General features: G+C 42.0%; 1 protein-coding gene across 2 annotated transcripts in view; it reads left to right on the top strand.

Moving 5' to 3' along the window:
- Window positions 1-6,172: 6,172 nt before the first annotated feature.
- PLOD2 (procollagen-lysine,2-oxoglutarate 5-dioxygenase 2) overlaps window positions 6,173-23,739 on the top strand; it is a 50,053-nt gene continuing 32,486 nt past the window's right edge. For both annotated transcript variants that reach the window (XM_021536914.3, XM_021536913.3), the window contains exons 1-3: window positions 6,173-6,492; window positions 21,180-21,271; window positions 22,729-22,865. In XM_021536914.3, the coding sequence (XP_021392589.2) occupies window positions 6,396-6,492; window positions 21,180-21,271; window positions 22,729-22,865 (326 nt within the window). In that variant the 5' untranslated portion in view covers window positions 6,173-6,395. The remainder of the gene's footprint in view (window positions 6,493-21,179; window positions 21,272-22,728; window positions 22,866-23,739) is intronic.

Raw genomic sequence — 23,739 nt, 5'->3', positions numbered from 1 at the left:
CAAAATTAGGACAGCAGTTTCTATTTACCTCAAACAAGTCAGCTGGAGAGAATGAGATCATTGTGGATAGACAGAGCAGATACAAAACTCCCAGAGTAGGGGAAGGAGGAAAAGAAATTTTAACCAAAACCATTTCAGTAACAGAGGGTATGAAATCTGATGTCTTCCCATAGGGGAATACTTATGGAGCATGGTTCTCTGCTCCAGTGGTTTTCCCAAATTGCCACTATAGAACTCTCCCCTGATCTTCTGAAATCACAAAAATAGTCAGCTTTAGGGGAGCTATTGTAAAACACATCATGAGCTCCCCTCCCTTATTGATCACACGTGTGGCACCCTTCAGCCTGCTCAATCCCACAGGCTCACTTCAGTGGAACACTTCTACAGTGAGGAAGTTTTGAAAGACAGAAAACTCCAGTCGATTCCCAGCTCCAGAAAATTTCTTAAAGGCATTATTTCTGCTAGTTTCTATTAATCCCACACAGCAAATGTTTAAAATTATTTTTCTTTTTGCCAGTTTTCTTGAATGTTGCTTCCTTTTCTATTATATTCTTTTCTGCATCCCCAAACTATAACAAAAGCAACACTTTAGTCATGTTGATTAATTGTGCATTTCAACACCTCTCATTTGAGGCTCTGGGAAGCATTTTATAGTTTATTGGGTGATGGGAGTGAAATCTTTACAAGATCAACCATGATCAGCAGGGATTACGCTGCAGGATTTAATTCTCAGTTCCTTTCACATAAAAAATGAATGTGATGGAAGTGAAAAATGAGGATAAGACCTTTGTGTCCACCAGAAGCAGTACCAGGGTCTAATGCATCTGGTTTAAGGCCAGATCAGCAGGATTAATACTCTTATGGTGCTCACTGACTTCTGTACCACAGGACAGGCCCTTGAGGCTGGAGCAACAATGTCCTTAATGCTAAAGGATGGACCACAGACAAAAACTTAGCAGGGCTTTTCATGGGTATTCATGTTTTGCTGCTCCCATCTCAGTGAAAGAATGCAACTCTCCTTGTAATTTCAAAGCCACTCGTTCAATCTCTTTGAGTAATTATGGGATGACAGCCGATTATACCCTGGAAATGCTTGCTAGCCCTATTAATCTTTTGCTCATATGGGTTGTTTATAGCTAAAATTTTAAACGAGTGAATGAAATTAAGTAATTTCTGATTGGGTGGTTTGGGAAAGAAGCCGTGACTCCAGGCCAAAAGGTTCCCCCAGTGAAAGGTGCTGAGCAGCCATGGAAACCAGCGGGGCTCAGCACCCCTGAGGAGCACTTGGCAGCTCTTGGCCATGGTTGGATCATGCCCATAATCACACCACTGGGGCAGCAGCTCAGAGAAATATTCTGGTTGAAACTCAGGATAAATTAAAGGGAGGCAACCAAAGAGAAACTATTTTCAGAGAGCAAGACTAGAATTTCAGTGTCATTTAGCCTGATTTTTGGAAATAATTTGTTTGTGGAAGAGTTCTTATTAGGGTTGAAGTACTTAAGAGGCCTTATTACAGGCTTGCACACACATACTAAGTCAGACAGTGCGATGCACAATTTAATGCCATGTTATTGCCAGATGGACTTTCATGTCCCTAGTGATATCTTTTTGAAAAAGAAGAAAAACTAATTATAAGTTAACACAAGTGTTTCATTGGCTTGTGGTCAAATTTAAACAACTTCAGGCATCTAACTAAATATATATGAAGAAAGCTTTTTCCTATGACTAACAAGGGATTTTTATTTTTTAAAATTAATTTGGAATGTCAATTTCTATTAGTATTACTCTATAATTGCAAACATATATTTTCAGCTACCCCCGACTCACATAAAATACTGATATATGTTGAATTTATAATTCAAAAATAGTATTTTTTTTTAAGAAATTACACTAGGTAAATAATTTAACTGGAAAAAATTGTATGGCTTACTATCTCAAAGATCTTTTACTAACCTAGTCTCAAAAATAAACTCATGTAACTACTCTGATTAATAAATTAGATCCATGATATAAGCAAAAAGCCAAAACTTTTATTTAATTTTATAGTTTATATCTACTGGAGCCAGGCAGTGAAATCGCTGCTATGGAATTACTGCTGTAACACAAAAAGAGGACAAAATTAATGCAACAAAAATGACATTTGAGAGGAAAATCTGGAATAGGAGATTAATCAATTTGTTCTTTATAACAAATAACTAATGACTCCTGCTATTGAAAATGCATGGGGAATATCTGATTTTGCCCAGACAAAACTTTATTGTCTGTTAGAAATCTATGATCTCTATTGAGGTTAGGGACTTGGGATCCTTGCATGATGATTTTATTTTATTCTTGGACTGCTGCAGCTGGGGAATTGTTGAAAATATCTTCTGTCTGTAGCTTTCCACTCATCAATATTTTTATTTTTCTTTTGTTTTAATTAATGTATAATGAATAATTTCAGTGTTACAAGGTTAGGGAAGGAAGTTCATGTGAGCAATGCTCTTCCATTTTAGCATTTGTGGAAAAGCTAATCAAGTGGGGGTCCAGAATAACAGAATGGTTTTTGAGCCCTAGATGAAAGGTGAGGTAAATTCAAGGAGAGGAAAAGCACTGCAACTGCACAGACTGGTTTTTGTTTTAAGGACAGTAAGATGTAGAGTAATTAGAGGATGTTAAAAAGGTCTCATAAGGAGTTCCTGTGGTTTAGAAGTCTTTCTGGAACAGGACCTCTCTCTCCCTTTGACTGCAGTGGTGGGCTGGTACTGCAGTGAACTGTCTTTGTTTCCATTCCACGTGGCATTGGCTACATGCATTTTGAAATATAAAATTGATGGTGGTTTGGGTAAGATGGATTTCTAACCTCATGATAATTTCCTACAGACAATTAGGAGACAGGGAAAAGGAGGTACAGATGGGCAGATACAGACAGGGAGTTACTGAGACTGTAAAAGAACTCTCTAAATATCGAGGAAGACCTACCAAAGGAATTATGGTTAGAAAGAATTCAGGAAGCTGTTGTCTTCTGCAGAGGTCCTCTAGAATTTTGCCCAAATACTTGCCAGCTGTATTTGTTATTATTCATTCAAATATTATTGCTGAGCTGAAAATGCACAGGGTCTGAAAAATAAATAAATTTGGTAACTGGTTATGAGGTTAGAAAATAACTGTACACAGTTACTTTTGGAAGTGAGGACTGCTTGCAGATGCTCTCATTCTTGTTTTCCCCACTACAGATGTAGTTTTAGGACAAAAAACTCCTTAGGCTCCCACATTCAAGGCCTCACAACTAAAATTTTGCTGTCCTCCATGCTACTTAACAAAACATATTCATTTCTTATGAAGAATTACCTTCTTGCAGAGGAAAGGAAAAAAGGCTCAATAAAGCCAAAAATCAAAGGAACAAACAGTGAGAATCACAAGAATGTGAGCCTGTGTCTTGGAACATCCATAGGAACTGCTTAAGGAATTAACCTCCAGAGCTTAGCAGGCATACTTGGACATTTCACTGAATATTGCCTATATTATTTAAAATTGTTTTGGTTTGAGGGTAAGTCTCAGTTTAGGAGCTCTGATATCGAGGTGTTTTAAGTGTTGCAGCTGCTACACCAGTAATACCATCCTGAAGCAGCCTGCAAAAGCATCAGGAGAGCTGAAGACCTTGCTAACCACCAGCTGCCAGTTCAGGCCTAAAGTTGGTATTTGTGCACAAAAGCAGCATTTCCAACCCAAGTGTCTGTGAGAGCAGGGCAAGACAGAGCCCCTGGGCACTGCACAGCTGGTGCAGCTCAGTTCTGGAGTTTCACAAGCATTTTCCTTTCCATCAGCCAATGTCCGAGTGAAGCCTCTGGGGGTAGGAGAAGTCTTGACCACATCTGTCACTTTGAAAGCAGTACTTTGGGTAGCTTTCAGCTCTGTTTTCTCTCTGGGGACAAAGCTTGCATTTTCTAAGAGCAGTCTAAAATTGAAACTAGCCCTCAACAGACCATGGAAAATAACAAGAAGTTGCATAAATTTCTATTCCAAGTCTGAGCTTGCACATACAGGTATGACCTGTGTTAGCTGTGTTTATATCACAGTTCCCTCAACCCATTTTCCTCCCACTTTAGAAATCTGTTTTTGCCAGCTATTTCCTTTCCTTTCATTGTTGCATATTTACAGAGTTCTCTCACAATTCTTTTCATTCTTCCCTGCTACTGTTTACTTGTACATTTTGATAACAAAATGCCTCTTAGGATTCCTCTTGAACACTCTCTCCTCTTTATGCCCATTGGTTTCCACCTAACTGTTTTAGGACCTGTGTGTTTTTTCTGGTGAAAGCAGCTGCTTATGGCTGTAATTTCTCAAAGCACTGGGTATGTACGTGACCATCAGCCACTGATTTTATTCTCAATTCTAGGGGCTGAAGCTTTGTCTTATTTCCATTCCATCCCTGGGAGCCATGACATCATCTCCATGGTATTCTGAAATTATACCCAATGGTCCTGTTTTTTCCTCTCAGAATTTATTGAAGAAATCTGTGATTTCCTTCAGGGTTTATGGTACTAAGTGTGTTCTACATGTCTTTAGTGATTTATTCTCAATGAGGTTTTTTTTTTTTCAGCTTTGCAATTACACTTTCTATCTCAAGAGTACAAGTGTTACCAATAAGCTGTTCTGGATCTGAGGTGTGGTTTGATCTGTTGAGGACCTCTTTTGAAATGCTTGTTTAAACTGTTTTCTATTTTAAAACTACAGCTGTGATATTTTTTTCTGTCTTCATTTTCCATTAGCCAAATTTCTTGAACTTGTTTATTGAAAAACCAAACCTGAAGATGGATGTACTTGCAGGATCATCCCAGTCATGGTATTTGCTCACTTTCAGTGAATGTGGTGAGGTGATCAGCAGCCGTAGTGCTGCTTCTTGGAGGAGTGAACAGAGGCTGTTCATGGATGTGAGCAGTAATGTGGTCATATTGTCTGCATTCAAAACATATTTGTTCTCTGGTGAATTTCTGTGTGCCTGGAAGAGGTGGGAGGAAAAAGTACATAATGAGTAATTTCCCAAGAACTGAAGGATCATTTTTGTTTCTCCATCAATTGCATGATTACATTTTTAGTTCCCAGCTGCTGCTTTCATGAGCCTGTATGCTGCAGAAGCTCCTCCAGACCAAGGACCCAGTCTTTTATTTGGTTTACTGTCCATCCCTCCTGTCTGTGCAGCCTGATCCAGAAAGAATGAGCTCTTCCAATTAACCATAAAGGCATCTGGGAGAATAATGCAGGCTCTGATTTCTGCCCTGGGTTCCAAATAACAGCACACATTTAGAACTGTAGGATCCCAGGTCAAGTTTTCCCTTTCTTTCCCCCTCTAATTTTTTTTTTCCCCTTCTTTTTTATTTTTTTCCCCTGTTCTCTATAGATCCAAAAAAGAACATCTGTTAAGCCCATAGAGACATTTAGGATAAAAAATGAGCTGTCTATTTGATGGTTATATATGTGGAACTCAAATACATGAATCTTACTTTCACCACTAATTTTTGTTTTGGATTATGCCTTTGGTCTTCAAATAGTATTTCCAAGGTGTAAATCTTCACTGATTCCAGTAGGTTGACATTTGCTTTTAAAATTTTATGTCACTTTTAAACATTCATGGTATTTTTTTGCATATGCTTTGTATCACAATAAGAAAGAGTGAAGGCGGGCCAGTACACTTTCTTTATTATCACCGAGCTTGCCTGTAGTGATTTTTTTGGCTATTTAATGGTAACAATGTGTCAGTCTTGTGTGTTTGGATTAGACAAACGAACCAAGTCAGCTGAATGCTGAGGCGATGGAGGTTTTGACAGACGCGTTCTTCTTAAGCAGAGAGGATGTGCGGTGCGCTCCCGATGCCATCAGGGCACACAGGCGGAGTGGTCGCATCCTTTCTATGGGCACACGGCGCAGCGGCTTCAGGTACTCACAAAATCGCGTGTTCGTTTATCGGGACATAACGGCCAACGAAAGCACTGAGCCAGTGTCCGGCGGGGCAGGCGAGCGTGGCTGCTGGCACGGCACACGGGAGCGCTCCCCGCACCCGGCTGGCACGGCCGGACCCCGGCAGCGCCCGCCGCCGGCCCCATCCCCGCGGCCGCGCCTGTGCAGCGCCGCGCCCGCGGCGGGGCCGAGGCGGGGCTTGGCCGCTCGCCCCTCCCCGGCGGCGGCGGCGGCACCGTGCGCCCGCAGCGGCTCCTGCTGCGCCGCCGGTGCCCTCCCACCGCCGAATAAAGCCCGGCGCGGGGGGAGCGCCGCCGCTCCTGCCCGCCGCGGAGGAGGAGCGCTGTCTGCCCGCCGCGCTCCCCAGGCGCCTTCTCCCGTCTCGTTTTCCACGCCTCCCCTCTCCCCCGCTGTCGGGGGCTGGTGGCGCGGGCCGCCGGCGGGTGCGGAGGGCGAAGATGGCGAGGAGCGGCTCCCGGTGGCCGCGGCTGCTGCTGCCGGCGCTGCTGGCCCTGGCGCTGCCGGCGGCGGCGGAGCGGCGCCCCGGCCCCGCAGGTGAGCGCCGTGCGGGGCCCGGGGTGCGGTGCGGGGGCCGGGGTGCGGTGCGGGGCCCGGGGTGCGGTGCGGGGGCCGGGGTGCGGTGCGGTGCGGGGGCCGGGGTGCGGTGCGGTGCGGGGGCCGGGGTGCGGTGCGGTGCGGGGGCCGGGGTGCGCTGGCCGTGCCCGCGGGAGGTGCGTGGGTGTGTGCGGGCGGCGGGGATGCGCTGCTGGCCGGGCGGCATCGGCCGCTTTGTGCCTGGCGGCTCGGAACATCCGCCAGGAAGGGAACGCTGGGACCCGCCGCTTCGCCGGGTTATTTATTTATTTATTTTTATGTATTTATTTCCCACCGGCCCTTCCCTGCCCCGCACGGTAATGCGGGGCGGCTCGGCGCTCCCCGGGTTGTTGTCGAGACGAACCGCTCGGATGAAACTATCTTAACCCGCCCAGGAGTTCATAGATGCCTAATTCCACTTAAGGGAAAAAAAAAAAAAAAAAAAAAAACAAAAGAAAAAGGATTCCTTAAGGGGAATTGAGACGCCTAAAGTTTCTTGTTGCCTGCTCCCCCGCCCTTTTTCTCCCGTCTCCACGAGACAAGGTGTTGGTGAACATATTTTTCCAGTGCTCGGAGGAGCAATAGCATCAGTCACTGCTTCTCTGAACTTGAGCAACCGCTGATGAGGTTTCCTACTTCGTGCAAAAGTCAGCTGGAGACTCCAGTGCCCCTTCCCGTCCTGCAGAGCCTTCTCTACCTTTCACTCGTGTAGTGGTGTTCGCTTCAAGGAGCCAGGATATAGAAAGAGATTTTATCTTCAGCATGTAAAATAAAGAAATGTATACAGGAAATTCCCTCAGAGAGAGGTGTCCAAGTACATGTATATCCAACAATATGCTGAAACCTATTTTTTTGCTATAATGCTGTTTAGAGTCTGTACTTCTGATTTCTATTCTAGGCATACAAAGGTATTTCATCCCACTACATTATTATCACATGAAATCCAAAATAGTTTCATTTCTTGTCTTGTTTTCTCAAGAGTTATCAACTTATTCTGAGTATCTAGCTTAATTTCTTCTGGAGTGAACAAGGAGGCTTCTTTATTTGAGCAGCAAGTTTTGTCAGTAGGTTCTAACTTTGATGTTAAAACTACTGATTTAGTTGAAAAGTAGTATAATAATAATAATAAAATAAAAGTAGTATAAAAAAAATAATAATTTAAAATGCTGTTGAAGAATATCAGACCACTCAATGAAGGTCTAATTTCCAGTTTTTGTAATACTTTGCTACTTTTGGTCATTCAGAGTATTTCTCTGAAGGCTATGATGTGGTTTCTGTGTGCTGGGGAGGTGTGAGCAATACCCTTCAGCCTTTGCTGCCCCTCGGAATGCACCCCCCCGGGACAGGTTTGAGCAAAAAGTTGAGCTCCTATCCCTGTTTTCAGGGCAGTGAGATTGTAAGTTGAACTTCTTTGGAAATTAGTTATGGCAAGCAGTTATTCTTGCAAATGTAACTGTTCAAATAATGTTTTAGCTGTGCACTTGAAATATGGGCTCTCAGGCTGGTAAACTAATAGCTGACATGGTAAGGATGCTTCTTTAATCCTTCTGCTTTTCAAATGTGTGCAGAGTCCTTATTCCAGACAACAATGTATGATTCAGCAACCCAAAAATAGACTGCTTTGTCTGTATCAATAATAAAAATGATTCTACGGAAGTTACAGTGCAAGAAAGCACTCGTAGGTGTACTGGTAAGGTGTTCATGCAGCAAGACCTTAATTCTTTTTAATTTAGACACGAATAGCCTGAATTGTAGCAATCTCTGCTGAACTGAAACCACTCTGAGAGTAGTTTCTTGACCTCAGACACTGCCTGCTGTGTTACTTGTTTTTGTTTCAGTTTTAACCCTTAAATGTTTTCCTTAAGTCTGTGCTGTATTACTTGAAGAAGCACAGACCTTATGGTGCCTCTTATTTCTAGAAATCTGTTTGTCAATTTCTAGTTTCTTGATACTTTGTACAATTCGGTGTAAAAACAGCGGGCGAAGACACAAATTTACATGTCAGTTTTTACTGCAGTCCATTAGTGTTGCATACTTGCTACAAAAGCTCTAACAAAACTATCTGGAGCCAGCTGACAAGCTGCATCTTTATTCTTAATAAGACCTTACTTAGAAAGGCTTAGAAAAGTGACTTCAGGAGGGCTGCCTGTTGCGCAGCACTGCTTACAGGGAGCAATCAGTGCGGCCCTGTGGCTAAATGCGTTTGCAGAAATCCCTCTGCGCTCCTTCCTTGGCCACAGGGTTATGTTTCAGGCAGTCACAGAGAAGAGCACTGTTGAGCTCTGAAACACTGGCTCCTGTGTGCTGGAGATGCAAAAGTTTCTGTGTTAAAACATCAGTGCTGAAATATTTTCATTGCACCGCGCTTGCTGCCTGCAGATTGCTTATTGTGACACACAAAGTCAGAGGAAACGACTTTTGTGATTGTGCGAGAGGCAGACACTCTCTTGGCAGCAGATGTAAATGATGTTCTCACCTAGGATGTTTTATCAATCAGCTGTTTGCATGGAAAATGACTTTGCAGCCTTTGAGTCCGCTCCCCGGAGCGGCTGTGGAGGCTCGGCCGGAGCCGCGCTGAGGCGTCGGGCCCCGGTTGTGATGGCGGCCAGCGGGCCCCACGGTTTGGTTTGGAGTGGGCCCCATGGGTTGAAGCGAGCCCCATGATTTGGTTTGAAGCGAGCCCCATGATTTGGTTTGAAGCGGGCCCCACGGTTTGGTTTGGTTTGAAGCGGGCCCCACGGTTTGGTTTGAAGCGGGCCCCACGGTTTGGTTTGGTTTGAAGCGGGCCCCACGGTTTGGTTTGAAGCGGGCCCCATGGTTTTGGCTGTCTGTGTGCCCTCCCGGAGCAGGAGGGGTGGCCGGGGGCTCCAGCAGCCTGGGTGGCTTCCCAGAGCAGCTGGGCTGGGAAGCGTGGCGGCTCAGCTGGCTCCGGAGCGCTCCGAGCCACCGGGCTCTCCTCCACCCCAGTGTCCTCAAGTGCTGGTCACAAGTGATTCAAGCAGTAATTGCTGGCTGGTCTAACTCTGCGAGGACTTGCTTTGAGTTACAGCATGTACTGCTGCCATTTCTGTTAATTTGGGCTCAGCCTAAGTGATCTGAGTGACAGCGATCGATAGGCCTTTCCTTCTGGGTTACCTGTGGGGCCCAAACAAGAAAATTTAGTCATTCAGCCATCCTGACATACTTATTAGAAGTGCTGACAGACTTGGCATGCTAGGGGAAGGAGAGGCCATAAGCACAGTTCTCTGTGCCTGCCTCTGCTCAGTTTTCTGTCTCTTGCCTCTTTACTGCTGCTACTTCTGTCTCCTCTTGTCACCACAGTACCTAAAGCTGCTACGTAAACCTGTGTTGTGAAAAAACCTACTCTAGATCTCTTGGGAGTTTTGTACCCTTTTTGTGAGGACTGTATGAAAAAGCTGTTCCTTAGAGGAGAAGGGGAAAAGCAGAGGGTGATGAACCCAGAACTGGCTGTGCAGTAGGCAGTACTTGGGTTACCTGTCTGGAGCACATCATGCAGGTACCCATCTACCACTTAGATGGGAATTACCTACTCATGGAGATATCTTTAGCCTCTAGCTTTGAAATTAATAGTGACTGGCAAATGAAACAGTGTGTAATGGGAGGTATGGGTGTTTGGAGTTAGTTAAAAATAAGCAAACATTATGGTAGAGGTGCAGAGCGGCAAAGTTGTACTTTCATCATGTATTGTTTCTCAGCAAATACTCATCCTTGAAGGCACCCAGTGTTTGCAGTCTGAGTTCTCCGTAGCACTTGGGTTAGAGGCTGTTCAATGCCTGTCTCTTTGGCAAAAAACAAACACAAAAACCTCTAGATTTATTTGGTCAGGCTTTTCTTTCTTTTCATAGAGGAAGGTAATAATTAAACTGTGGAAGTACACCACAGGGTTGGATGTGTCGTTGCTTTGCTCTGATACACACTGGAGTTACTGCAACTTTGATTGTAAAATGCATTTTCAGTTAAAGCAAGGAGACCTTTTTCATCAGCACTGGTTGCTGTAAATTGCACTGAAGGGGCACAGTGGAATGACTGCTATATTTATCTGAGCCAGAGGTGTTTTGTGTGAAATATATTTCTGTCAAAGATCTAAACTAACATTATTTCTCAGGGTTTTCTTTATGTTGCTGGCATATTCTAGGGAGTCATCATTTATGGGCAAGTTTTTAGCTTTTTCCTTCACTAACTTAAGCATAAGTGACTTCATCTTTTCATGGGGAATGTTTAGTTTGTCTGTTGAATTAGCACTATTGCACTGTGTAATCAAAAGCAGTATATTTCCCTTTGTCTGAATTGCAGTCTGAATTACAAATTAATTGACACGCTGTTTAAGTGATTTCCCTTGTCATGGGGAGTAAGTGTGGTTGCAGTAAGGGTGTTTTTGTTTCTAATGTTATTTTTTATAGTTTTTGAGGGACCAGTTGCAAACAGGTTGGAAAGAGAAGAATATTTTTGATCCCTCTTAATTTGAACAGTAGCAGGATTGTCTCCAGCACAAAATACAGCTTGACCAAACAGATTAGCAGCAGGTTTGTGTCTCATGTGTGGTAATGTAGCTCTAGAGAACAAACGACACTTAACTCTCAAGGAATACATGCTTACAAGCACAGCCTGACACTACAGGTAGCTTTAGGATTAATAGAACTGCTTCTCAATTTTTTCCTTAAGGTGAGTTTGATTTTAAAAATATGGATTATACTGATGATAAGGAGACTAAGTACATAAGGTCGCAGTTTTATCCCAGATAGCTGTTTTTGTAAGGGAGGAGCAAGTATGTTTTTAAAGCTGCAGTATTTGTAATTAATGGAAACATACTGTAAGGAAACAAAGGCAAAAAAATGCTAGACAAAAATAGGCTTGTTGTTCAAGTGCCGCTCCTCTGAGAATGGATTCTGTACCTGTAGTTCTGTTTTAATGTGGTGAATGAGACCATTCTTCCTGATATCAGCTGTGTAGAAACTAATCAACATCTGATAGCATTGATCTTTTAATTTTTTCCTTTTTTTTAAGTAAAATTAGATTGTTTAATTTTGTAATTCACATAATACTTTAATAGTGTCTTTGTAAGCATTTTACTTAATTTTGCCTTAGTTCACTGTAAAGCCATTGTGTTGGATCAGAACAAGGCTCATAACTTTGATACCTGAAATTGCTGGGTGAAATGTATGATGTTAACACCATTTAATATACATCATGCATGCCATGTCATGGTGTCTTGTGTCACAAGTAGGACAGAGTTTTTTTTTCATGATTTGAAGGACTGAGTTGTACAGGACAGGGCACAAATGTGGAGTTTGATTTTCTTGTTCACACAGAACAGGGAACTTCGAAAAGTATGTGGGTTTTTAAAATTTTTTATTTCTGGGGTAGTGTGATGTGTCTGAAGAATTTTATATGTCCAGTGTTTGGACAGAGAGCCAGATGTGAAGCTGTAGGGCAGTTTTTTCAAATGAACTGACTGATCTGGGTGGTAGCATCTGCTTACAACATGAACTACAGAGCAGGCACGAAGGATGGTGAAGGATAGCTGTGGGTCTTCAGGATGGCCCCACTTCCAGCTCAGTTCCTCTTTTTTATTTCTTTTAAAGACTAGTCGAAGGAGAAACTATTATTGCAAATCTTAACTGCTGAGTTTCATTGGTGGATTGATTAGCTGTCAAAAGATTGACTAAAGCAATGCCTGGTGCTGTGTGTGACTGCTTCTGTTTAAACAGCTGGGTTTGTTAAACAACAGTCCAAGAAGGAACATGCTCTTTTGCTGATACATATTTATGAGAGAGACAAGAGAGGGCAAGGCTGCAAAAAGGCAGAAGCTGAGTAAACTTTCTCACTCAGCCAGCTGATGCTAATTGTGTCCTGCTCTCAGCTGCACAGCCCTGATGACAGTTTATAGTGAGGCTGTCCAAGCTGTGCATTCAGACAAGACACAGCCTGTGCCATGATTCCATCCACTCCCTCTCAAGATGTTTGTGGTTTCATTTCTATTTGGGCACCCATAAACAGCTGCAACCTGATCTGTTCTGTATTTGTCAGGAAGTTAGGCAGCTAGGAGTTCCTTCATGCATGGCAATGATGTCATTTACAAACAGTCGATTTTAATTTTTTTCTTAATTTGGGAAATAGGAACTTGTCTTATCTTTGCTTTACTAGAGAATAGCTGACTCAGTAGGTAGAGTCTCATCCAAGTCCTCTGAAGCTGATGGAAAAACACTTTACTGCTGCTTGTATTTGGCTTGTTTAACTATGAAAACAAGGAAATCTTGCATTAGAGTGAGTGCAGGCCTGAGCACTGGCCAGTGCTGCACCAAGGGCTGACTTGCGTGATTGATGAGTGCACATACAGTTCTTAATGAGCTCTTGTTGACTATATATTCAATACTACTGAATGAAAAGAAAGTTAAGAGCTGAGACATAATCAGCTTTCAAATGTTTCCTGAAATCAGTTTTATATTGGGAGTTCCTGCTAACCTTTAAATGTGTGTGTAGGTATGGATAAAGACCTGTGATTTGTGTGTCACAATTTTTTATATAATTGGTTTTGAACTGTCTCTGTTCCACGTTTGATCATTTTTATGAAACTGTTTTAGCTGCTGTATCAGTGTGACATCAGAAACAATGTGATAAAAGACAGCAGTGAGCAGCAGCTCTGTACACTTGCCATTTGAGTCAGTCTGCATGAAAGAGGAAAATGCCTGTTCACACCACTTCGAGCTGTGAATTAAAGCCTGAGGGAATTTCAGTTTGTAGAAAAGAAAAGAAAAAAATTGTAGTGTCCTGTCCATGGGCTGTGTTAGCAACTGCTAATGCAGTGATTAGCAAGTGCTAATCTAACATAGATTCTCTACTGTGAGAAAATTGAGAGCAGCTCCTGCTTAGTGTAAGGATGTGTTTTTGCTAGCTCGGCTTCTTTGTTCCTGTAGAACACATGAGAAGAGGGAGAACCCTGTAACAGGCTGCAGGTACTGTGGCTGAGGAAGCTGCAGCAGTACCAGCTATTTGAAAGTGGAAACGGTACTTGGTGTATTTCTTTCCCTAGAGTGCTCCTGAAAGCTTCTCGCCTTTTTTAGGTCTCTTCCCTGGCTTGGGAAAGTTGGCAGCTTCAATGCCAGCTATGGCTCAGTAACCTCAGGAAGGTTTACAGATAACATGGAAAAGCACAGGAAGCATTATCCATAGACAGCCCATGCATTGAGTGATCCTACTAAATGCCAATAATAACCATAAATGCCAGCTGTGGTTGTAAACTGTTTGCAACGGCTTAAAGACAGATTTTTTTTTTTTTTTTCTGCAGGTTGAATCAGTATAAAGAGTAGGTGGTAGCAGAGGTGACACCTGTATACCTTCATGAGTTCTGCAATAACTTTATACTATCAAAAGAAAAATTTTTGCAAATCTGTTAGTAGCTGGCCAAGAAGAATATCTTTTAAGTTTTTGAAAATTACAAAAGTAATGTGTGTGTTACTGTCTGTATTTTGCAGTAAGACATGTATGCATAGAAGTGCAGTGATTAAAGGGAGATTTGTCATATAGAGGAAAACAGATCAAACTGAGGTCTGTACAGTAAGGTCAGTTTCCTCAAATCCTGGCCTTTAAAGGCATTGGTTCTTAGAAAATCTTCTCTTTCACAGAAGAATTATATTGGTATAGAGAATCAGTATGCACTAGGTGTTTGGCAATCCATGACTGCTCTTGCTATCTGTTAATTAATTATAATTTTTGTTTATTTTAACTTGCACCACTTTATGATCTTTTGTGAGCTTTTCAAACATATTTTATCTCCCATTCAAGGACAGCTTTTAGCATCAATATAACCATACTACTGAAGTGCAGAGAATCCAATCATATTATGTGATCATGGCTGTGGTTAGTGGGACTTTGAAACCAGTCTGCCTCTCGGGGAAGCAGTGAACTGTGGCATGAGTGGAGGCATGCAGCAGCGCTCTGTGCAGAGCGGAAGATGACTGCATTGTATAAAGATCAGATTAAAAAAACTTCAGGACTCCCAAGTATGAAGTAGTATTGTTTTGTGCCCCAGTCATCTTTCCCCCTCCTGCAGTGTAATGCACATTTATTTCCTGAGAAAAGAAGATGACCATGTTTGCTATTTCAGCACATTGTTGTGTTTCTAAAGAATCCTAGGGGGAAAATAAACAGCTGTCGGATGGCTCTGTCTTTTCTCTATTTATGCCAAAAGTTTTATTTGATCAGAAACTCTTCTGTTGGCTTCATACTTTATTTGAGCCTATGTACATCATAAGCTCTCACTGCATGTGCATATACATATGCATATAGTTTGTGTTTTTTCTCATTGTATACTTAAGATCTTTGTTTGCTGCTGGATTACAGTAACCAAGTATATGTCTGTAGCTGTAACTTATAATCATGGTTACGTTGTATATGATGGGTTTTTCCCATCTCCAGCTGTTTAACATCTTTTCAGAGTATGCAGATTTTCAAATATTTTGATGCAGAATCCTAAGTTTAGGCAATAAACTATCCTATTCATAATGAAAAATCCAGACTGCTTTTTGTAAAGTCTAATATTGCCTTTGTCAGTGATAATTGTAAGATTGTATTGTGCTAAAAGACCTGGATTTTGAAAGTGTTCTGCAGTATTTTAGCTGACTTAATGGTTCTTGGGATTTTGAACGTACAGTCTGAGTCCATATAAATAGGGAAGTTGCTGTTGGCACCACTGGTGATTCTTTAGTTAACTGCAGAGCTTCAGCTTGCCATGAAAGCATGTGGAGGAATTGGGTTTTGTGCTCTTTAAGTTTGACAAGAGGAATCCACCCTGAAAACAGTTTTTCAGTTGTGTTTAGCTTTAGTGCGTTCCTCCAATGACAGAGAAGCGTGCTTCTATGAGGTGTCAAGGCATGCTGAATCAAGCCTGTGCTTTGCTTGGAGTTTGTTTGGGTTTTTTTCCTTCCTTTTTATATTTTTCTTTTTTGTTTGTTTTTGTGGGAAACTATATCCTGTTGGTTTCCCACATTACCAGAGATTCAGAAGACATAGTAGATAATTACACAGCTTTATCAATGAGCTTGGATGCATCCATGTGCTTCTTCCAGGTATCTGTCCAGCCTATGCTTTAGTACTACCAGACCTTTCTTTTCCATTTTGTGTGGTTTTTTTCTTAAACCCACAGAAATATTCCTAGTATCCTTCCAATTTTCAAGCCTTTTCTGTGATATCTAGCAACTCATTTATTAGCTTGCTGTTGATTTATTTTGCATGTTGTAATAACTGACTTTGGGTATCAATCTTTCCATTAAATGAGCAATCATTCCTGTGTTGAGCAGCTCAGGGTGGGATGTAATCTGCAAACAGGAAAGTAAGCTGTTTTATGTAGATACTAGAATATGGGTAAGAACATATTACAAGTTCCAAACATAATTTGTTTACCACTATAAGCCACTAGTTTTAAAGATAGAGATAGATTTTAATGTCATAATGTGGTACTATGAACAGATGTCCTTTGATCTTCCAGCTCACTTCTCCTCCAGAGAAGTCTGTAGTACTTGAATCCAAGGACTAAATGTCAACTTCCGTGTGGCTGTGAGCAATATCCTCTGTTTTGGCTGCTCTGAAGCTACTATACCAGTGCCCACAACCCCTGGTAGAAATTATGTAGTAATCTCTGAGAGTGTTCATTCAAGATAAATAAGAACCATGTGGGTGTGTGAGGAATGACTGTAGTTCTTTGCATGCTTCTTTGCCAAGATACAAGGAGAAAGGTCACCGCTACTTAAAGTGATCCTGCCACAGCAATTCCTGGCTTAGACCTTGCCAGGCAATTCACTGAAGGCAAAGCCTTTGGTTTACTGATCTTCTTTCTGGAAATGAATATTTATCATGCAGTCAGGTGCCTGAAGGTAGAAGCAAAAAAAAAAAGACTAGAAAAGTGAGTTGTTTTTATAAACTTTTGCTGGATTTCTTAATGCGCTGCATGTTCTCAGTTTGCAGTGTTGTTGTCTTTCACAGCTTGTGTGCTAGAGGGTTTCTAATTTGCATGTAAAAATGAATTCTGAAAGTCACTGGATATACTTTTCTTGGCTAAACTTGTGCCCTCTCAGGCTTGTTTTCAAAATAGAGCAGCTGTTTTGTGGTGTAACTATCGGAAATCTGTCTGACACAATTTCGTCCTGGTAACCGAACACATACCTGGCATGGAGCTCTTGGGAGATTTTTTTCCATGCCTTCCTGTCGAACTTCAGCATAGGGTTTACATTTCCTTTTTACACAGTCTGACTTGTGGAAATAAATGCCAAGCTCAGCAATCCCCTGGGTGAGTGCCAAGGTGCAGGCTGTGTGTGGGGGAGCTGCCAGCCCGTACCCTCCGTGGCATCTCAGCACCCTGCAAGTGGGAAGCAGGGGGAGCACTGTATTCCTGGTCTCATGGAAGTTTGCCCCTTGAGGATGCTGTTCCTGTTAGAGAATGCTCCCAAGATTGTATTTGTCCCTGTGTGGGGTGGATAGTCAGGGTTGGACTGCAGAGCTCAAGCCTGTGTGTAGGATCACACGGCAGAGCTCCTTGGGGTGGGCACCCCGGTGGAGGGTGGGAGTTTGAGGAGGGGATGCTGAAGCAGGAATGGTGTCTAGCTGCAGCTGGAATTCCTTGTGGGGATTTTGCAGTGCTCTCACTGGGGAGTACCAGGCTGCAGTGGCAGCTTGGGGTCTGAGTAATTGCAGACATCCTTCCGTTGCTGTGCCTGGGTCCTCAGTGCACAGCTGGAGACAGGGATGCTGCTGGGGGCTCTGGGCACTCACTCAGCCTCTCTGGTGCAGCCCTGAACCTCTGCACCCACAGGGTGTGCTGGGGCCAAACCTGCTCTGTGCCCAGGGACACTGTGGGCCCAGCAGCTGAAATAGCTGAGCACATCCTGAAATGGAAATGACACTTGGATGAACATACTGCCTTGGGAGTGTTGCGCTTCACATTGACACTGCTGTGAGATCATGAGAGTCACTTTGTATCCATGTTGCTACACACAGCTGGGATAAGTGTTCCAAGAACTTGTTGTACCTAAATGTAGTAAGCAAAGAGCAGATTTTTCAAAGTGAATGAAGTTGAAAAGAAATTAGCAGAAGTATTTAGTGGACAGAAACATTCTCTTCACTCACTTCCACCGGAAGAAACAGATCTCCCATGCTACATTAAGTGGAAATCTGGCAGTGAAATGTGCAAGTTGCCGTATCTAAATATAGTCAAAGCAACCTACAGGAACTAGGGTAATATTTTTATTAGCTGGAGGAGAATGCTTCTGCTTTCCTCATTTGGTTAATATACTCTATATAATGTGCCAAGTTAACTATCATTTACTGCAGTTTCCATTGTCTCTCTGTTTATACTATATATATAATAAAAGCATGCTTTTTGGTCAGACACAGCTTTAAAAAAAATCAAAAAACAAACCACTACAAAAACCAAACAATCCAAAACAAAAGAGGCCCCAGTGAAGACTAAGTAATCTAGAAAGAAACTACTTCTCGAATGCTATAATTACAGCTCTGCTGCACTTAAAAAATTAAGTACCACCTGCACTTAAAAGTCAGTGGTGCAACAAAGACATAAAATAAAGCCTCTTAAACTTCTTCAAGTCTAATTAAAAAAAAGACCATGGGTATGCATGTTAAAAAGAAAACATTTCTCATGTAAATAATACCTTTAAAATACCTTTCTTTTGTTCTGTGGCTGTTTGCAAACCCCAGTCTGGCAGCCTATTTAGATTGCTTCTTTGTCTGTTGGTGCAGTACAGCCTCTTTTACCATTTCATATCAGTATAAACTTTACTATTTGCCTGCTCAGCTTTCTTCATTTTGTATTGTTCAGCTTGAAATCCCTTATGATTTGGCACATTATTCTCTTTCCTCCTGTTCTACAAAAGTCAAGTAACATACCAGACTCAATAGTGAATCTTAAAATACATGAATAATGTGTGTTCCATTAAGAGAGAGTAACAATATCCCATAAAGAACAGTAGATTATTTTTTGCTTGCCAAACTGTACTTGTATGTTAGTTTAAACTTTCTTTGACTTAGTAACTGTGGAAGGAATCTGATGCAGCCCACATTCTGTCATTTACATCATGTTGTCAAGTACAGATTTTTGAGATCTTTGCTGTTAGCATTTCTTAGCAATGTGTAGGTGTGAAATATGCCTACTTCAAACCAAATTCCGTGGTTATAGTCTGGTCACCTAGGAAACTTTTAATGATGAATCCAGTTGGCTTGATGATACAATTCTGGTATGATCAGATTTTTCCAGTTCCCTGTAATTTGAAAATGTGGTGCTTGAACAAAAAGTAGTCTTAATTTCCTTCATAGAGGAAAACCCTCCTCTGCCTTTAGTTCTGTTTTAGTCATGGTCTAAGATACAATGTTTTTTATTCATTTTGTGGTGATTTCAGTAGAATTACTTGAAATTGTGTGATCTTTGTAATACCTTTGGAAAGTATTGAACCATTATTGCTCTGTTTATGTCTCTTTGTGAGTCCTTGTGAACTCATGGCACTGTGAGGTCCTCCTGTCCTTTTGAGATGTGTTTGGGTAATTTTCTTCTGAGTCTTTGCTACAAAAGTCTTCTAGCACTTAAGGGGGTGGAGCAAATTATTTTCCAAATCTGGCTTTCCAAAATTTTTGGATGTTCAAGTTGAGTTGATGGAAGAATTTACAATATTTCCAGTTTCTTCTTTGTTACATATTGTATTGCAGGAGTGTCTGGTTTGGTAGAGCTAGCAGTTAAAATTGCCTCTAGGACTTTTGAGGAAAAGAATTGTTCACAGACATGCCTCACAGACCTCCCCACCCAAGTAAAAAAAAAAAAAAAGAAATAGCAGGATGTGAGAGAAATCCACAAAATTGGTGTAGTGGGGCAGGTAGAGATGTCATCTGTAGCTGAGGAACTTGGGCAGTGTCAGATAAAATTACAGGAGCCTTGCTCAAGGCACATGTTGGTTTTGGTGGTGTAGATACTGGGCACAGGGTGCTGTCACTGCTTAAAGGTTACCCCTGTTCAAAGAGTGTCTAGGGAAGAGCAAGGTCACAAAGCAGATCAAGCGTTCTGCAATTTGCAGAAACGCCACCTGAGTCAGGAACACCCTTAAAGTGAGACCACTAGCAAAAGCAGAGAAAGTATCACATGTGCTTGTGCAGCCAGACCACTGGCAGACCTGGCAGGATGCTCTGGAGGTGACCTGGTGACCAGGACTGAATCTGAGCTGTATTTCAGTGGAACCAGTACGAGTGCCACCTGAGACTGGTCTGCAGGGTTTGTCTGCGCTGGGTACTTCAGAGAGACTTGAATTTCATTAGAACAGGTGGTTTTATGCTTCTCTACAAACTATGTCTGTATTCTGACAGGTATTTCTGCCTGAGTCAATACACTTGAAGTATTGGCTGCAGAGCATCACATGAGTAAGTTGCAAGGTATATTTCTTCTACAACGTGGGAACTGGGTCATCTTTTGTGTAAACTTTTGCTGTTGTCACATAAAACGGGAAGTGGTGAGTGGATGGAATGCACTCAGGATGATGTCCTGGGTGTCTGAGGGCTGCTAAGCCTGTGGTGGTGGACGACGCTGAAGAGTTAATAGGAATGTTTTCCATAGCAGACACTTCTTGCACATGTTACTGGCTTGAGGAAGGTAAATCCAGAAGATGTTTTTTTGGCAAGTAATGCAGAAACAGGCACTCTGTCTGGAATACTCATCATAGGTGATTAATTTTATTTTATTGTAAGGATTGATTTCATGGGCTCTGGTTAGAGCACAGCTATTGCTTGAACTTGGCCTGAACTGGGAAAGCTGCAATATACTCTGACATCCAGGCTGGTTTGATTAAATACTTGATTTCAGATAGGGATAAAACCTTATTATAGCTTCAAATTATTTAGTTTCATTATGTAACATATTGCATAGGGTTCTAAATGTTGTTCAGTAGTTTAATTGGGAAGCTCTTTAGTGGAAATTCATTATCCTGTTCGAACTGTGTTAAAAGCTGTGTAATGTAAAGAGGAAATTGGTTGCATGGTCACTTGTCTGTGTGTGATAAGAGCACAAAATTATTGGTGCTGTAATGTACATATACTCTGAATAAAAAACAACCAATCAAACTCCTTTCCCTTTTGTCTCTGCTCAAGGACTTAAAAGCATTAAACTCTGTTTGTTGAGGGACAGGTTTCATTGGTTGGGGTTTTTACTTCTTTTCATGAAGAGTATGCACTATTGGCTTTCAGGGGACCTACTGGGGTTGGGTGAAGTTCTCTTACCACCACTCAGTCCTGTGGTAAGATCTAACAGGATTAGCTCAGACTGAAAAGTAGTAAGATATTTTGTTTTGAAGATTTCTTCTTGTCCAGTAGTTACACTAGAATTGTTTTTGTGTCTTGAATTAATTGTTTACAGAGTAGATAGTCTTATTTGCTTTGTCTTCCAGAGCATCATTTTAAATACAGCACCTTGCCCATAGCAGTTGTTTGGTAATGTCTCACATCTATACTGTGGCAGCGTATTTGCCTCCTCTCTTTGAATGAGATTCCCCTTAGCTAGTTCATTGCTGTTCATTATGTCACAAACTGTGCCCTGAAAGCATATTAATTCATGTTCTTTCCTTTTCTTTCCTTTTCTTCCTCAGATAAACTTCTAGTCTTTACTGTAGCAACTAAAGAAACTGATGGCTTTCACCGTTTCATGCGAACTGCAAAGCATTTCAACTACACAGTAAAGGTATTGTGTTTTGTACCAAATATTTGTGCTGTCCATGCTGTAAAACAGAACCAGTAAATGGTAGCTGACCTTGCCTTAGCTTCATTGTGTGCTGGGACAGAAGGAAACAACAGCAGAGCTGGGGCCAGGAAGGGCACTTGCTGCTCTCCCTGTTGCTTACCTGCTGATGCTTCTCTGTACCACCAAGGCAGGGAAGTGCTTCCACTGCCTTAGGAGCTGCTTTAGTAGTTTGTAGCTATTGTGGTCAGCATCCTCCTCACTCACAGGTTCTGGCACATTTTATCACAGAGCCTCGTTTTTCAGTGTGGCTGATTTTGTTTGTATGAGCACTTCTGGGAGCTGTACTGCACTCCAGGGCTTTGGATCACTTTCCTTAAGCAAGGCTAGAACACTGCTGCAAGGAAGGAGGGAGGCTCACAACTGAAAATTTCTCTGTCTTTCACAGGAGCCTGTAATTTCTGAGAGGACAATGTGTTTCTATCATTCTTTCCAGCCTTTTCTGCCTTGCTCCATGCCTCTGTATGTCACGTACTTAGCTTGGCCTCTGCATGACCTTGGGAAAAAGGGAGGGCACTAACCTTCTAAACTTTCCCCACAAATCTGTTCTGCCAAGAGAAAATCCAGGAATTCAGATGCTGTTATGAAATTTTTCTTCTAACTTACCACAGTGCCTGCACTATAAATAGGAAATTATTTGGGTCCTTGACTTCTACTGCTGAATTTCGAGGACTGAGAGAACCTTTCTTAATATGATAATGCTGTACTAGAACACCTGACCAGCCTGAGCTCCAGATATACCTTTTAGCTTTGCAGATTTGTGCAAAACATCATGCAATGTAGTTCTTCTATGCGTGATATGTTCCAAAACCTTTATGTTCAAAATACATAAACAGCTTTTTTTTTTTTTTTTTTTTCCTTTTTTGACATGTAATCTGCTATAGTTCTTGGTTGGGGAGGAGTTTTATGTTTAGCTCAGCTTTAGTAGTGACTGTGTACTGGGGAACCTATCCTTTCCTTTTTGTACAAAAACTTGCAATTTGAATTAGTTATACCCTAATCCACCAAGATCTTTTGTGCCTCCTGTTCCTAAAGGGATATTATTGAATTTTAAAGGTTGCATTCGGAATGTTTTTCTAATACAAATTTTTAAACAATCCTTAGCTTTTTTTTTCTATTTTTTTCCTGAAGGAGACACATTTGAGTAAATGGCAGTAGCAGGCAATTGCTTGATTCTTATTTGGTTAAGAAATGTCTCTCTCATGTTTTTGCAGTGATGTCATTGTGCTGAACGTTGCTTCAGACATGGAAAACCTACGATGCTGGAAGTGCTGACTTGCTATGCTTTAATGTGTTGCTTCTGCCTTAGCATCTGTTTTCAATAAGGGTGTGCTTTAAAAAAGCCTCATGGGTTTGGGTACTAGCAAAAAGTGGGGCTTTTTTTTTTACTCTTATTCCAGGTTCTTGGAAAAGGTGAAGAATGGAAAGGTGGTGAGTTGCCCAACTCTATTGGCGGAGGACAGAAAGTTCGACTGCTGAAAGAAGGCATTGAAAGCTATGCTGATCAAGAGGACTTGGTTGTACTGTTTGTGGAATGGTGAGCAAACCTGGCTTCTTGTCGTTGTTTTATTTTGGGTAGACGCAAAAGTAGCTGCTGTGACTTGCTGAAAGTTGCAATATGCTTTTGTTCTTTGCTGTTTTATTTGAGAGAGTTGGCGTCTTTTTTTCTTCATTCATAAAAATAGTAGATTGCTTTTGGAGCAATTGTTACTTTTTTTGTTCATAGTTCTGCTGCATCCAGGGAGTAAAAAAATGTTGCTGGGAGCTGACAGGCTTTTGGGCAAGCATTTGTCCTCTCCCTGTTAAGCTACAGTGAGAGCAGGATGTGGCTGCAGTCTGGGAGTGTGGATGGGGGGGAGCAAAAACAGCTCCAGAAATAAAGTGTCCAGTAGGGACCAGAGGCATAATCTTGTTCCATGAAGTAACAGTGATATGAAGGAAGCTGGAAAATGGCTCCCTGAGGAAAGCATTTAACAGGAGAACGTCTGTGTTAAGAGAGCTGAAACAAGAGTCTTGGTGTCAGATGTAGCCTGGTGACTGTGCTTGCTGTGTGATGGAAGCATGGAGAGACAGTGCTGCTGCAGGTGCCAGATTATAGCTCATAGCACAGCTATGCTTGAACATCCTCCCTGCAGGCCAGATAGGCTTCTCCTGTCACAGAAATCGTAGGGCTTAAATGTGTTCAAAACACACTTTCTCTGTTGCTTCCCTCTGCTTTTCTCTTCCTCTTATTTTTCTCCTGTGACAGCAGCACGATGAGAGTAGCTCAGAATCCAGCTTGCAGCAGACACCAGGCTCTTCCACACTAATGTTAATCAGGGCAGGGTCAGAGCTCTGAAATAATCACTGCAGGGAAGGTGTGGGACCAGGTCTGGAATCAGGGACAAGAAGCTCCAGTGGCTGACAGGCAG

The sequence above is a fragment of the Lonchura striata genome, chromosome 10 (genome assembly GCF_046129695.1).
Source record: "Lonchura striata isolate bLonStr1 chromosome 10, bLonStr1.mat, whole genome shotgun sequence".
Classification (NCBI taxonomy): Eukaryota; Metazoa; Chordata; class Aves; order Passeriformes; family Estrildidae; genus Lonchura; species Lonchura striata.
Note: the sequence above shows the minus strand (reverse complement) of the source record. Positions and strands in the feature narration are given on the sequence as shown.